At 38.8% G+C, this 16,175-nt stretch overlaps 2 protein-coding genes and 1 pseudogene across 5 annotated transcripts in view; all 3 read left to right on the forward strand.

The window, feature by feature from the left end:
- The first annotated feature begins 2 nt into the window (after positions 1-2).
- On the forward strand, positions 3-778 carry LOC105098658 (ubiquitin-conjugating enzyme E2 N-like; annotated as a pseudogene).
- A 5,740-nt stretch (positions 779-6,518) lies between these two features.
- On the forward strand, positions 6,519-13,172 carry C4BPB (complement component 4 binding protein beta). 2 transcript variants are annotated; one of them, XM_010991323.3, is made up of 6 exons: positions 6,519-7,000; positions 7,549-7,719; positions 8,905-9,081; positions 11,105-11,198; positions 12,125-12,251; positions 12,954-13,172. In XM_010991323.3, the coding sequence occupies exons 1-6, from the start codon at positions 6,943-6,945 to the stop codon at positions 13,104-13,106; spliced, it is 780 nt and encodes a 259-aa protein (XP_010989625.1). In that variant the 5' UTR covers positions 6,519-6,942; the 3' UTR covers positions 13,107-13,172. The 2 variants fall into 2 exon arrangements, with proteins under 2 accessions (XP_010989625.1, XP_010989624.1); XM_010991322.3 differs by having other exon boundaries at positions 6,520-7,000; positions 7,546-7,719.
- Positions 12,125-16,175, forward strand: part of C4BPA (complement component 4 binding protein alpha) — a 34,991-nt gene continuing 30,940 nt past the window's right edge. For 2 of the 3 annotated variants that reach the window (XM_064477137.1, XM_064477136.1), the window contains exon 1: positions 12,125-12,251. The gene's annotated coding sequence lies outside the window, so the exon portion shown is untranslated. The remainder of the gene's footprint in view (positions 12,252-16,175) is intronic. The other variant, XM_064477138.1, reaches the window with a different exon arrangement.

The following is a 16,175-nucleotide window of genomic DNA, read 5'->3' on the forward strand; positions in this document are numbered from 1 at the left end:
ACACACACAAAATAATATGGGGTACTTTATACATACACAAAACAGTAACATCGTGCAAAATGTGTTTGAAACCAGCTTCTTTAAAATGATTCTCAGGAGACAAGACCAGAGGCCGAACTCGGGATCTGACAAGATGGCCGGGCTGCCCCGCAGGATTATCAAGGAGACCCAGCATTTGCTGGCAGAACCAGTTCCCGAAGCTGACGCAGAACCAGATGAGAGCAACGCCTGTTATTTTCATGTGGTCACTGCTGGCCTCCAGGATTTCCCCTTTTAGGGAGGGACTTTTAAACCTGAATTATTCCTTCCAGAAGAATACCAATGGCAGCCCCTAAAGCATGTTTCATGACCAAATTGTTTCATCCTAACGTAGACAAGTTGGGAAGAATATGTTTAGATATTTCGAAAGGTAAGTCGTCCCCAGCGCTGCAGATCCGCACGGTTGGTTCTGCTGTCGATCCAGGCTTCGTTAAGTGCTGCCAATCCAGATGACCCATTAGTGATGACGTAGCAGAGCAGTGGAAGGCCAATGAAGCCCAAGCCACAGAAACAGCTAGAGCATGGGCGGCTCTATGCCATGGATAATATTTCAATCGATCCGATCACCAAGTGTGCATCACTTCTCCTGTTCTGCCAAGACTTCTTCCTTTTTTGTTTGCATTTAATGGGCACAGTCTTGGAAACATTACAGAATAAAAAAAAACCCAGACCCCTGAAAAATTATTCTCAAATTATTAGATTGTGTGTATATTTCCAACTGGTGGTTTTAAACTGGTGAGTCCTGCGTTTATCAAGTTCCCTCAGCATTTCCAAATGGTACCAGTGGGATCATTACTGCCGTACATTGTCAACCTTCTAGAGCTGTATTAATTTATTTAATGAATACTTAATGATGACTTATTGGTTGCCATGTAATGACTGAAACAAAGACTCTGTCCTCTTTCTAGAATTTATTATTGGAAAGGAGACAGTTAACAGCACACCTGTAACCCATCCTTCCCTGCTGGGAATGCCTTCCCCCTGTGAATGACCTTGACCAAAACCACTATTAGATAATAGTTATGTAGGTGTTTATGGTAAAGGAACTTGGAACACTCTCTAGGGTAATTAGCAACAGACATAAAACGAAATGTTCATAACAGTAAAGCAGTTATCAGTTCTGTAAGTCCAAGGGCTCTGATGGCATGGCAATGATTTGTGAATTCTCCCGCTTTGAAGTGAGAAGTGGTGCTAAACACACTGAGCTTTAGCAATATATCTGGACGAGTTACAACGACGAGGGTGTCAAGGGTGTAATTTCCTGGGAAAGATCTCCAAGCGCTTTTTAAAATGTTATCTTATTCAGCAATCAGGCCGCCACTTGTAGAAGACTGGGAGTGTCTGGGATCATTCTCCCTATTTTACAAATAAATAGGTGAATGAACACCCTTATTGAGTAACTCACCTCAGTACTGATGGAGTTTCTGTCAAGGCATAAGACCTGTGATGGTGAGGACCCAACAAACACCTAACGTACTACTTTTACATGTAGCTGGAAACTTCAAGATGGTCAGGATTAGAAAATGACTGTTGGGTAATGGTCATGGTTTGCTTAATTTCTGTAGCCGTAATTGTTACATCATGTCTTGAACCTCTCCAGCGTCTTTACTGGGGACTCACCACGGGGAGGGCCAGCCTTTGGATTCACTAGCTTGTCCTCATTGGTGACACCCCCCGGCACTTCCTGTGGCAGTTTGGCAGTAACCTGTTCCCATTTTGTATGGTCTCAGAGTATTCTGTATCATCCAACCCACATGCATTGTCTTGAACTCATCTGAGAATTTAACAAAAGCTAAGGAGTCTATCCCCAGAAAAAGGTACACACACACAAGTTGTGCATACAGTTTAGGGGGTCATGACCTCCTGAAATCCATTCCTGGACCCTCAGGATAGGAAACCAGGAGGTGGATGATAATCTCCACATGTACTCACCCACCCCTTCTCCCTTTCTTTCCTTCAACATGAAACAGATCAAGAGATATCTATTTGATATTAACTTTTTTAAGCAGAGGAGGGGACTATATGAGATTCTGAAATGTTCACTTTTTTTTTTAACTGGTCCTTGTGGAATACTTAAGAATTTGAATGGATTGTAATAAAATAACATCACTAATCATGGAGAGAAATATGTTCTTTTTCTTAAAAACTTCAAGGCACAAAGTCTTTCTTCTGCTATCATCAGTAAGCCGGTGCCAGGTCCATTATTTCAGTCATTGCAGGCAGAATAACTCCCTTCTGAATTCCCCCCAAACACTTAAATACCCTTTTTGATTGTATATCTGATGCTTTAATTTGAAAACTAGGTCAGATTCTAGAGGTGAGTTTCTCCTTGCAATTAAATGAAATAATTTCAGAAGCATAGGAACTTTGAGGAAGAGCATTCCAGATGTAATGTGGCCTTGCTTCAAACAGTATTAAGTCCCATCACCAAATGTGCAGCCTACTTTCAGAGAATAGCTTGTTTATCCATTTTGGGTTTTCTTCATCAGTCATCCACTTACCTTTCTGTTTACATTCAGTTTTCACTTCCTAGGTTTTCTCTCTCATCCACTGCCTTTTCAGAATTTGTGCATGGAATGGAAAACAGTCTCTGGGCCCAATTTAATAAGGCCTATAAAACATTCTTTTCCAAATTTGAATTCCTGGGTCATTTCACTCAAGCACCAGTTGACCCTTATTTTTTTTCATCCACCAGTGTTTCAGATTAGAGTTGGTTTCAGTTGAAGGTGTCAGCAAACCCAAACTAACAGCATCTTACATATGACAGAAGGTTACTCTCACATACAATGAAGTGTGGGGATAAGCAGTTAAGGACTGGCATGGGGCTTCCTCAGTCATCAAGGACGCAAGTCCTTCTGTCATGTTTTTTAAAAATTTTTTTACTTAGTTTACTTATTATTGGGCTATTATTATTTTGGGGGGCAGGGGGAGGTAATTAGGTTTATTTATTTTTAGTGGAGGTGCTGGGGATTGAATCCAGGACCTCATGCCCACGAAGCATGTGCTCTACCACTGGAGCTATATGCTCCCTCCCCTTCTGTCATGTTAATTCAGCATCCTCAAAACGTGTTGGGTTCTACCTCATAGTACAATAGAGCTACTCAAGCTACTGGAGTCATGCCCACATTCCACAGTCAGCAAAAGGGAGCAGAACACCGACTTCCTTTGAGGATATGTTCCAGATGCTGCACACAATACTTCTAGTTCATTGGCCAAGCCTTAGTCCAATGGCTATATGTAGTTGCAAGACAGGCTGAAAATGAATAAAAAAAAAAAATTCAAAGTAACTTTGTTTCAGCTAAAATTGGGGTTTAATTACTAAAGCAGAGGGATGACACGGATTTGGGGAGTGAATAGCAATCTGTTTCAGTAGGTGAGTCTTTGTAACAAGTCTGAGGGGCTATAACAAGGTGAGCAGCAGTTAGTGTAGAGTCACGCTGTCATCACCTAATGACACACTATTTGTCATTCATCAAGTCTGATCTTGCTGTCATGCACGTCTGTCTTGACTCGCAAGCAAAGCTTATTCTACAATCTTTCATGATTGACCTTTAAAAATTTTATATTAGTTCTATGCTCAGGTAGTCTGCATAAAGGTTACTTTTTTGGCCCAGGTTTTTCTTCGTGAGGCATTCAAGAAACATCAACTTGAGATGAAAAATTAATTGGAGAAGCAATTTTCATCTTTTCTGAACTATCTTGACAAAGACCAAAGGGACTCCATTCATAACATACTGTGGAACTTCTTAAAATCACCTTTACACAATTGTCTTAAAATCTCACACTCACAATACAGGGTGTACTCCCCTTGTCTAACTCCCCCAAACTCTTCCCCCCATCCTCAGCATTGCTGACTTTTTGTGTTTCTACTCCACCCTCACCTCCTGATCTCTTCCACTAATTATTAGCTGCCATTCCTTTGAGAAGCAATCAAACCTGTCTGAGTATGATGTCTGCACATGCTTTATTACCCCAGTTCTCCAGAAAAAGGTCTGGATTACATCAAATTGTTCAAAGGTCAAGTAGAGTCTGTTAATTCTCATTTATTAATTTATTCAAACTTGGACTCTCGTAATAAAAAGTAATCCCTTATATGGAAGTACAAAATTCAATACGCTTTGGAAACAAATTTTTCTTTTAATATTTGACCACAAAACCTGACCTGAACTTTGTGAGGACATTTATAGTATTTATACATCCTACTTAGTGTAAATATTTTTACATTTCATGGAGAAATATTAGTAAGACAATATTATAAGCAATATAGTACCTTTCTAAAGTCCTAATAATTCTGAATCTGAAATAAGCCATTGAGATGAAGCCTTATTTACAATTATTTCCTGTAATAATGCTCTATTTTATGCCCATGTTTAGATAAGAATAAACAAAATTTTCTTTCACTTCTTTATCATTTATTGTATAAACATTATACACATTGGATACTGGGGAACATCTTATTCCTGAAGAAATAGAATATGTGGTATGTTAAGAAAAATTACTCAAAACTTGGAACTAGCTAAAAAGAGATCACTGGAGAAATTTCTTAATGGATTAATGAATATTGTCTAACAGACATTCTCCAGGGATTATTGATTCCATAAGGGTGTGTAATTTTGATTGACTTTCTATTAACTAGGCTTTTTTACATCTCTATAAGGGTAGAGGTTAATTTGTAGAAAATAGATAGGAATGCAAACGATGCTTTTATGAGAACATTGCAAATGATTCCTGATCATAGCAAAGCAAATGAATTTTGTTCAGTAGAGATTGCATTAATTTCCATCAATTGGAAAAGCTGATTCCAAATATTAGTTTGTTGCCCTGTAAATAACCAGTTTCGCATCTATTAGAAAAGTCATTTTAGAATGCCTTTGACTGACTGACTACATAAATCTGTTCCTCAATTCTTCTTTAAATTCATTGTAGCATCTTAATGGTTCCCTCCTTAATTAATGAGTTGAGTAAACTTTGACATGTATGTATTTTATATTTATATGAAAGTCACTTTGTTAACTTTTAGAAAATTATCTTTTAAAAGATGCTTGCACTTATAGTGGGCTCACCTATTAGTTGACCAAAGATATGGAAAAACCATGAAGGCGGTATGTAATAAGTGATAAATTATCAGTATGGATGTGAGGGGCTGTGGTAGAGTTTCTGGGTAACTGTGTTCTTTTCATTCCCCCTGCATTGCTTCTGTTCATTTAGCAGATGCTGCTGCTCTGCATTATGGAATGCAGAGGAAGGGGATGCAAAACACAGAAGAGGCACAATTCCTGTTCTAGACTTGTTAACAATTGTTAAAGAGAGAACCATAAGCGAGGAGTAGGATATAGCTCAGTGGCAGAGTGCACACTTGGCATGCATGAGGTCCTGGGTTCAATCCCCCAGTGCTTCCATCAAATAAATAAATGAATAGATAGATAAACAAACCTAATTACTCCCCCCCCCAAAAAAAGCAAAACAAAAAAAAAATTTTTTAAAAAGAGAACCACAAGTCCCAAATGATGTCATTTGTGCCAAAGTCCCTGATACCAATTGAAGTTTAATACTTGACCTAATTACAATTTCGACCTTCAATCAGGAATATACATATATATAATCTTAATCAGCTAGTCTGGAATTTTCCGGTCAGCACTAATGTGGTAATCTGTATGATTAAACTCTCCTCCTTCCCCCCAAAGAAGGTGACTACCCTGAAACAATTCTTCCTTTTTCCTTTTGCTAATAACTTCCTTGCCCCACTCTCCTATGAAAATTCTCCATTTTGTACAGCTGCTCAGAGCGCCCTTCCATTTACCAGCTGGATGCTGCCTAAGTCATGAATTTGAATTCTGTTTTTAAACACAGTCTAATGTGGGAGACAGATGTGAACAAACTGTTGCAAAATAATGATGATGGATGGGGTTGAGAATAACGTTTGAGATCTTGCTGCGTCCTACGCTTTATATTTATTATGATGCTTCGTTTTTATTATTTTATTAAAAACTAACATTTTGTAGGAATTTTACCCCAATTTCATAACTGGAGCACAGACAACCGGCTAATTGCTGTAATCATCATGAACAAGAAGCTATGAGAACCCAAGAGCAATTTTACATGCTACAGTTCCCGAGACCAAAGCATTCCCCTTATCTCTCTCTCTTAGTTCATTTGGTTGACTCGACTCCGGTCAAATCCTGCCCAGAAGACCCACAGAACGGGAAGCCTGGTGCAGACCTGGCAAATGAAGACATTGTTTTGCTGCAGGACTTTGGAGTCCTTCTCAGGTTAGGAATCAACCAGGACCAGCTCCTTTCTGAGAAGCTATCTACTCTGGAAGGTCAGAGAAGCTAAGTTGACTTCCTTGAGGTTTCAGTCTTCAGTGCTGCTTACAGCCTTAAGGCATCTGGCATTTGAGAAAGGGGGAAGAGGTAGCACCCAGAGTTGGTTTCACTTGGGAAAGCACCAGGGATACACCCCTTCCCCAGTTGCCCCACCACCTCCACCCACAATGCTGGAGAGGGTTGCAGAAGGTGGACTGTAAACATGGGAAAATGTTGACAGAAGTGAAGGTCATGGCAAGACCATTCGGCCCACGTCTGTTGATTAAGGACCAGCCTGCAGTTCAGAGACACTGGTCAACTGGATTTGCATAAACAGAGCCTGGGCAGTTTCTGAAACTGAGATTTAAAACTGGCAACACTTTTACTACCCCTTTGTGTTTTTGCAAAATCCAGGCCTTATACCAACTTCTTGTTGCAGAATTTTTTCTTTTTTCCTTTCAGGGAAGGGAAGTCAAACTCCTTCTCTAGGAACGGACTGGTTGATCTGATACAAAGTGGTGTTAGAAGACCTATTTTGATCCAAACCAGGTGCCTGGGCTGGATTATTTCCAACCTGGGTCAAACAACTGATCACATAATGCTTTTTTGGTTTATGTGCTGTCTCATGGCTGTGTGGACGATTTCTGCCTCAGATGGTACGTATGCTTTTCTTAAGCTCAGTTTGTAAGACACTTGATGTCAGCTTGTGGTTTATGAGGCATTCTGCCTATGGTTTTAGTGAAATTTAAATTTAAGAAATATATTTACTTTCTTTAAAAATCTCAAATTACTTGACTTAACATTCTGTACTCAGTAGGGGCTTGTAAATATTTAATGATGATTTTGCTCTATGGTTTTTACCTGTTTACCTTCCCTTTCTGTTCTGGGTGCAAAACAAGTACCAATTTCAAAATCTTGAGCCATCTTATCTATGATAAAATCCAGGAATACTATTTGGAAAGAGGATTTTTTTTAGGAGTGGATAATTTATGGCTGAATTTGAGTAAAATTCCTGTTATCCTTTTGAAAACAAAACTTTGGGTCTCCTTGAGACGGGAGAGATGTGGATGTACCCAGACATGGAAGAGCACAAGGAGTCAGAATTAGTAATCCAGCAACAGGACACTTGGATGGGGGAAATCCAATAATTGCTTCCTCACAGCACATATGTCAAGTGAATCTGTTTTCTTTTTCCTTCCAGCAGAGAGCTGTTCAGAAATTCCTGCAGTGGACAATAGCATATCTGTTTCAAAGGAGGACGGAGAACAAATTCTGCGGACTTACTTGTGTATCAGGGGTTATCACCTGGTAGGAGAGAAAACCATTTTTTGTAATGCCTCTAAAGGGTGGAATGCCACTTCTCCCCAGTGCCAGTGTAAGTTTGATCTTCCTGCTTCTTTGTCCATCTTGTCACCCTCCTGTATTCACTCACATCATACCTCCAAGTGGGCCATGTTAAGACTTAATAAGAAAAAAAAGTTTCAACTTCTAGGAATCCTTTTTAAAGCACTGTAGTGGTGGAACTTTTCTCAGAAGGTATATAATCAGCTCCGGGTCAGTATTTATTTAGTTGAATTAATAGACTCAATCACCCCTGCAAGAAGGAAAGAATTTCTTCTACATATTAAAACTACTTTTTTTGGGGGGGGGGGCTATAATTTGTTTAAAATTATACTGATTTAAAATTTTTATGTTATGGAAAATTTTAAACATATACAAAAGACAGGAGGGTAAAATGAATGCATATATACTCATCACCCAGCTTCAATAATGACTAACATATGACTCTTCTCATGTACAATTCTCCTTTACATTATTATTATCTTGAAGTAAATATATCACATCATTTTATTTCATCCATTGTGTAACTTTTGAACTGGGAGAAAATTTATGTTCTCAATTTACAAAGGTGGTAACTGAGGTCTAAATGATTTGTTCAAGTTCACAACACTTATTTGTGGTGTCTGTAGAAACAGAGACTAATTAGTTCACCATCTCTCTATTAATAACTGTTTTTTGGAATAGCTGGATTAGTTCTCCTTTATTTCCTAGAGTGTGAAGTTCTTATACCTGGAGTAAACACCTATATGTGTATCCTTTCTTCATATGACCAAATTTACATCCCTCTATATTCTCCTGTTTTTCCCCCTGGGGAAAACAAAAGAAAACAAAGCAAAAAATGATGAGTAATGTACATATTTGACTGGATGAAAGGGAAGGAAACACTTGTCTCAAATGTAGGTTCAAGAATTTTGAGCAGTGCTTAACATAACAGAATGATGAACAAGCTATTGGTAATTTCCAGTTACAGGTGCTTGATTTTAGTAAATTCAAATGCCAGTTGTCACTCTTGTGACAGACTTTTTCTACCACACTCAGGGCAACCCAGTTTTTTCTCATCCTTCTTTTCTAGGATTTGGTACCACATACCAGTATATAGTAAAAGATGCCGTTTTAGTTCTAATTTTTAGTTTTCTCAGTGAAGCTGGAAGAGGTCTAGCCTTTGTCGTGGTGAGCTTCAGCTTAGCTCTTTCAAATCTCTGCCTGCTTTCTTCTTCAGGGGGCCACTGTCCTGACCCTTTCCTGGAGAATGGCAAGTTCAGTGTCTTGCAGCCTGTGGATGTGAATGACACAGTCACATTTAAGTGCAATGAGGATTACATCCTCAAGGGCAGCAGTTGGAGCCGGTGCCTGGAGAACCACACCTGGGTGCCTCCCTTTCCTATCTGCAAAAGCAGTAAGTATAAAAGAAAAAGGTGTAAACCGCTAAGGTACTGATCCTCAGGGAAAGCCTAGGTATTTGCCACATTCCTGCAATGCCGTCCTCTTTTTTTTATATCTGGGAAGGGTTTGGGATCTTGCAAGCAGCCAAGAAAGAGCCAAGCCTCAATTCATGACATGAACAGCATCCAAACAATAAACAAATCCTTTACTGTCTCCTCAAGTAGAATTCCTGACTGCTAGGTCCAGCCTGGGGTAGTTTGGAACATTCTACAATTAAAAAAAAAAAAAAAAAATTTCAATATTAAATGACAAAGTTTTTTTTTGGAGGGGGAAGTTACACAAAAACAGGAAAAAAGACCATAACTCATCGTTGCAAAATTATATGAAATAAGAGTTGAAATTATCTCCTTTCATCACTATAATTCATACCTCTCAGAGGTAGTTACCTGGATGTGCTTATTTAATGACGTTTTCTTATGTTTACACAGATATTTTAAATCAATGCACATACATAGATACCAACACACATATATCCTACAAAAATGGGACTTGGCTATATTTTTTAAAATAGCTTTTTTTCCCATATAACAACATACATAGGGATCTTTTCCTGGTCAGTATGTATGGCTCTTCCCCCTGCTCTTTATTTATTTACTTATTTATATTTATTTATTTATTTTAATTTTAATTTATTTTTTAAATTGATGAATAGTCAGTTACAATGTGTCCATTTCTGGTGTACAGCATGATGTCCCAGTCATGTGTATGTATATACATATATTCATTTTCATATTCTTTTTCATTAAAGGTTATTACAAGGTATTGAATATGGTTCCCTGTGACATACAGAAGAAATTTGCTCAGTTCTAGGGGAAGCTTCCTAGGTCCCTGAATAAAGCAGATTCTTTTCTGTTTAAATCCAAGATCCATTATCATCTCCTTTAGTTCAAAACTGTGCTCCTGAAAGTCACCAGGAGAACCCTGTCTCAACTGAAATTTCTTAATCAACTCACTGAAAGTCTTTTTCCTTTCTTCCCCATGACTTTTGAACTCAGGTTTTGATCTTCTAAAACTTGTTTATTAACAGCTCAAGTAACACATCTTTGTTGTAGAAAAATACAGACAATAAAAGAAGAGAACATTTTATTACCTACAAACCTACTACCCAGGGATAATACTACTTTGATTTGTAATTTTCAGACTTTTTTTTCCTGTGCATTTATGTCACTGTATGACTGTGTTTTACAAAAGTATTATTATGCTATACATGCTCTTTTATGTTTTGCTGTTTTTAGTGACCTATTTGCTTTGAACACCTTAATGTTTCAATGTATATACACCTACATAATTATTCTTAATTTAGCCTTTAATCTTCATCGGTACGTTTAGACACATACAATCTCAGGGCTGAGAGGGACATTAGAGATAATACTATTTAGCCTGCTCATTTTATAGATTAAGAAGGAAGCAGGGAAGGATGAAATGGCTTCCTTAGTGCTGTGTGGTTAGTGGAAGGGCTGAAACCCAAACTCACGCATCTAGTACTTTGTCCAAGTTTCTTTCCACAATTTTACAGACTCATTATCTTTCCCCCAAGTGCTGTTCTTCTTCTTTCTTTGTTTTTTTTTTTCCCCCAGAAGCTCTCCTATCGTACAACTTTCCCGCAGGGGTAGTCAACCTCCATTAGAGTCCACACTATTTATCTACTGTCTCAGGGAGTTACTTCTTCCACCTCCACCTGTAGTCTAATTTTTCTTTTCTTGTGCACTGACAATTAGCATCTCTACAACTTAAAGTTTCTTTCCTCAAGCTCCTGCCAATCGGAAAGTACTCTCAAATTGCCAGTGACTCAGAGAAAGAGCCAGGGGAGACAGTCTTTCCCATCGACAAATGTGATTTTGATCATAAGGAAATGGATGGAGAACATGTCCCAGATTCTGGCAGTGCTGGAATAAATAGTTGCACTTAGCGGGCTGGGTTGTTAATTGCACATTACTGGACTTGACAACTGTCATTTCTGTACTCCCGTCTCTCAGGAAACTGTAACTCTCCTGAGAATATAACTCATGGCTATTTTGAAGGAGTGGATTTCACCTCAGGATCTACTATTACTTATTACTGTGAAGAAGGGTAAGTAAGCCTTTCAAATCCAAGACCTCGCCCATTGACTGATAGCATTGTTTTGAGAATGACCCAAGTTTGTCTTAACCTAGTCCCGTAATTACCTAGTGCATTCTGATTTTGAGGCCTGCTTTAGTCCACTGCCAGCTCTCCTCAGTCCCTAGAAGGCAGACTGATCCTCTTACTTATCCTAATTGAAGTATTACTTTTTTTCTCTTAGCTAAGACAAGATAAAATATTTAAAATGTATGTTTTTCTCAGGAAAAAAAGGAAACCCACCCAGAATATTGGAAGTGCAGAAATAGAATTATTTAGAGTAAAGATCTTTAAGACATCCTAATTAAAGTCTAACCTTAATTTAGACTGCCTGGTGACCCCCTTACAGAACTCCTAGCCTCTTCCTTCCTTTGCCTAATCTTATTAACTCGGAGTCCTGTGGCCTCACTGGCATTTCAATCTCATTATTTACCTCCAATGGGTTTTGCTCTCTACTCTGTTCTTTTTTTTGATTAAAAGCTGAGGCTCTTTTTTTTAGCCAATTCACCCAGATTTATTTGAAGGCTGTCTCTAGCTTTCTCCTCCTTTTTAGAGCATGGATGACAGATGCTTTTTTAGTTACTGATTGGTGAAGAGACTCCTCTCTCCCCCAATTCTCCCTTAAACTGTGTGTGTGAAAACACACGTTTAGAATTGTTTTCTCCTCCGAGTCTTATGGGCTGACTCATCACTCGGGTCCTCCCCACTCCCAGAAGAGTGGTTTTATTTTGTGACTGCTTTGTAATATTGAGATAACTTAAGCATGCATTAAGGCTCTGGGGTGGGGAAGTAGATGCTATTACAGCAGGAAATACTGAAATACAGTTACACAAAACCAGGTTTAGTTGCCCAATTCAGAGGTGGAAAGGGTAAATGTTGCCATTCTAATTTCTGTTCAGGTACTGCCTGGTGGGCACACAGAGCCAACAGTGCATTGACGGGGACTGGAGCAGCGCACTTCCGGTCTGTGAGGTGATCCAAGAAGCCACCAAGCTAACTGCACAGGAGCAGTTTGAGAAGGAGTTTGTAAGTAGTGGGCGCTTGTCTGTCTGCCTCACAGCTGTACCTCCATGGCCTGGTGTCGCTCCTACATGCTCAGGAAATAGCTGCTCAATTTGGGATGGTTTTGAATGGTTTGGTCTTGACCTGACTGTGGAATGGGGCTCATAAATTATGCGCTCATGTTTCTTATATATGCAAGTTCCCATTCTCCACCATCACCATTTAGAGAACAAGGCACACAAACTCATGTCTTAGACTTGGTGCAAAAAGTCTCAAAATGTTTGAGACAAAAAAAAAAAAAAAAAAAGAAACAAAACTACTGAACAGGTCCATTTTCACTGACACTCACCTTTTGGTCTATATTTATTACTAGGATAATAAGTAAATTTAAGCCACTAAATTTTGTTTTCAGAAAATAAAAAAGGACCCCAGGGACAGTGTCCTCTTCAAAGACACACCAAATTTCAAGGCTTAATATATATATAATGTATCTCTGTGCCCAGAGGGAGGAGAGGGACACTTGGCAGCATCCTGGAGGGCGCCCCAGGCAGCCCCAAGCCATCATGCAGATTTGAATGATTCATCACGCTGAAGACTCAGATCCCTACTTAAGACGGCCTGGTTCTGAGCCCCTACTTGGGGACCTAAACACTACTCATTAGCTTTAGAGTGTAGAGCTTGGTCTCAGTTCTTAAATTATAACTTAAGAAAATGTTCTTTCTTCAGCTTGCCTTTCAGGAGACGGAGGATCTTCGCCAAACTATAGAGAACATTATGCAAAAGTTTAAGAAACATAACTTAACCATGGAGGAAATAAAATATTCTCTGGAAATAATGAAAGCTAAGGCAAAAATGTTGAAGGCAAAAATGTTGCCCTAACATCATAGCTAAGCAGACTGGGTAATAGAAAGACACCTGTAAATAAAATTTCCTCTTGGTTTGGAAGTTTTAGATTTTTCGCTCTTTGGGCTGAAATGTAACTTCATGGTAACCAACTGCAATTGTACGATGCATGGGATGTGTGTGTGTGTGTGTGTGTGTGTGTGTGTGTGTGTTGCACTCAGAATGTGGAATGACTAAGTGTGGGGGTTGTCTAAGACCAGCATTAGCAACACATTAATGGGAAGAGGAAGGTTTAATTTCCTGTCTGTAAGGAGGATGGGAAGCTCAGATCACAGCTAAAGTATGTGCCTCACATTTTGATATGAGACGTGAATGATGCAAAAATTAACCCCAAATTACCCAAAACTTATGAGGCAAAAATTAACCTCTCATTTTGGAAAAATAGTCTCAGAACAGTTATATCCTTAAAATGACCAATCGAGACAAAAGTATAATTAGAACCCAAACTGTCTCCTGGGTATCCCCCACAATCCTGTTTATAAAGCCAGGTTTCCAAATCTTCTGCAAGTAATACTGCTTTACCGCCTTTCGGATGAAACTCAGCGCTGCATAGTCAATTTGAGACCCTGCAACACATGTGAATAAATTTTCTTATTCTTTTTTAGAGGGTGAAAGAAATAACCATCGTAAGGTTTCCCTGTCAAAATTTTATGCTGAGCTTCTCCCATCTTGCATGCTGACCTTTACTCAGAACACATAGGAACTCTGGGTAAAATGCAAACAAAACACACAAGAGAGCTTGAGATAGTGGAATATCTCCAGGTGGAGTTACAAGGGGGAGCAAGAAATGGCCTCTCAAGTAGCCCATGAATAGACCCAAGACACATATACTGATATCATTAACTCAGCAATGAAGTAAACAGCTTTCAGGAAAAGTGTGCTACGAGACCCCATGTGGGAGGAGGCTGACTTCTGTCTTGGGAGGAGGAGGCAGGGCAATGGTCAAGGAAGATGACACAGTTACTGGGGCCTTTGAAAGTTAGTAGGATGTAGAGACAAAGATGAAGGAGAAGGACATTCTAAGTGGAAAGACGATTTGAGAAATGTAGTAGAAAGTCATGAGGTTTTTTTTAAATTGAAGTATAATTGACTTACAATATTATATTAGTTTCAGGTGTGCAACATAGTGATTCAATTTTTTAACAAATTATACACCATTTAAAGTTGTAACAAAACAATGACTATATTTCTCCATGCTGTACAATATATCCTTGTTGCTTATTTATTTTATACATAATAGTTGTGTTTCTTAATCCCCGACCCCTATCTTGCCTCTCGCTCCTCCCCTCACCCCACTGATAAACCACTAGTTTGTTCTCTAGACCTGTGGGTCTAGTTTGTGATATACATTCATTTGTTTTATTTTTTTTTTTAGATTCCACATATAAGTGATAACAGAGTATTTGTCTTTCTCTGTCTGACTTATTTCACTAAGCATAATACCTCTAGGTCCATCCACATTGTTGCAAATGAGAGCCACAGGCTATTTAACCAACTGAATCCACTCCTGGGATTAATCTAACTTGACCAAAATGATTTTTAATTTTAAGCTGTTCATTATATTATTGCCTATATTTCTATACTAACAAGACCTTGTGAGCATTTGAAATGTTCAAGCTTATGAAAATTTTAATTAATTGTGATACATCAAACATAATGCAGTCTTTTACAGTGATAATTACGAACAGAAAGTTTTAAAAATATTATCTTAAGTACAAATAGAATACAGAACAAGTACTTACGATTGAATTTGTGTAAAACCTTTCCTCTTAGAGAAAAGAACCAGGCAATAGTAGGCACAGATGGAAGCAGCTGTCTTAGGATGGTGAAATTACAGATGTTTATTTTCTTCAACTTCCTTAACGTTTCAAATTAAAATTTTAATATTAATTTTTTTAAAAGGTGCTGCAAAGAGGCAGGAAGGATCGAGAGCATGTTGAGGGAATAGCACATAGCCTGGATTACCTGGATAACGCATGGGAAGTGATGAGAGAGAAGGCTGGAAAGATATGTTAGAGCCAGTTTATGGAGGATTTAAAAAGGCACATTAGAGAATTTAAACTTTATTTGGTAGGCAGTGAGTAGAGACGGAAGACTTTCACACAAGGAAGTGACGAGGACAGAACATAGATCTCTCTCACAGAGGTATGTAGTGATAGATGCAGTAGGAAAAGAAATGAGTCAGAGAAACCAACAGAAGGGCAACAGCCATAGCCTCCCTGAGAGGCCATGATGACATTAGAGACAGAAAAGAAACAGCAGACATGAGAGACATTGCAAAATCAAAAGAACGTGTCAACTGATTGAATGTTGGAGGATGAGGGGGAGGAAGGGTTTAAAAGTGAGTCTGAAATTCCATTTCTGGGAGTCTGGATAAATTCTGGGCTCAGAAGGTAAAGCTTCTGGGAAGAAATGACAAGTTCTCCTTTGCTAAGTATAAAGGTGTTATAAGATGTCCAATGGGAAAAAAAAAGAAAAGAAAAGAAAAAAAAGATGTCCAATGGGCAATAAAAAATGTCAAGTCTGAGTTTAGGAGAGTAATGAGAGACAAAGATGTAGTTATGGGGTAGTCTTCTTATAAGAAATAGTTAAAGCCATGAGATCAGATAACATAAAGATGTGAAGATAAACATTTTTAAAAGGAAGAACCTAGGATGTATCTATATTTAGGGGTGAAAAGGGGAAGCTGTGGTAACAACCACTAAGAAAGCAATTACAGAACAGAGAAATCAGGAAAGTTTAGGGTAACGGAAGTCAAAGGGGAAGAGAGTTTCAGGAAGGACATGATTAGCAGCACTAGAGGCTGCTGAGAAACCACAAGACATGAGTTAAAGAACTTTTAGGAGACAGCATGCTTCAACAAGGTGTGTCAGTAAGGGTGGGAAGGAGCCAAACCGAGGACCACAATCAGAGCGGTGGGGAGTGGCCATAGAGGACGGGCAGGCAGGAGACAGAGGAGATTCTTTTGAACCGTTCAGCATCTTACGACAGAACGAAAGTTGAATTTGAGGTTTCGGCAAGATTGAGGGAACATTTCAGGATGAA

Source organism: Camelus dromedarius, chromosome 21, assembly GCF_036321535.1.
Source record: "Camelus dromedarius isolate mCamDro1 chromosome 21, mCamDro1.pat, whole genome shotgun sequence".
NCBI lineage: Eukaryota > Metazoa > Chordata > Mammalia > Artiodactyla > Camelidae > Camelus > Camelus dromedarius.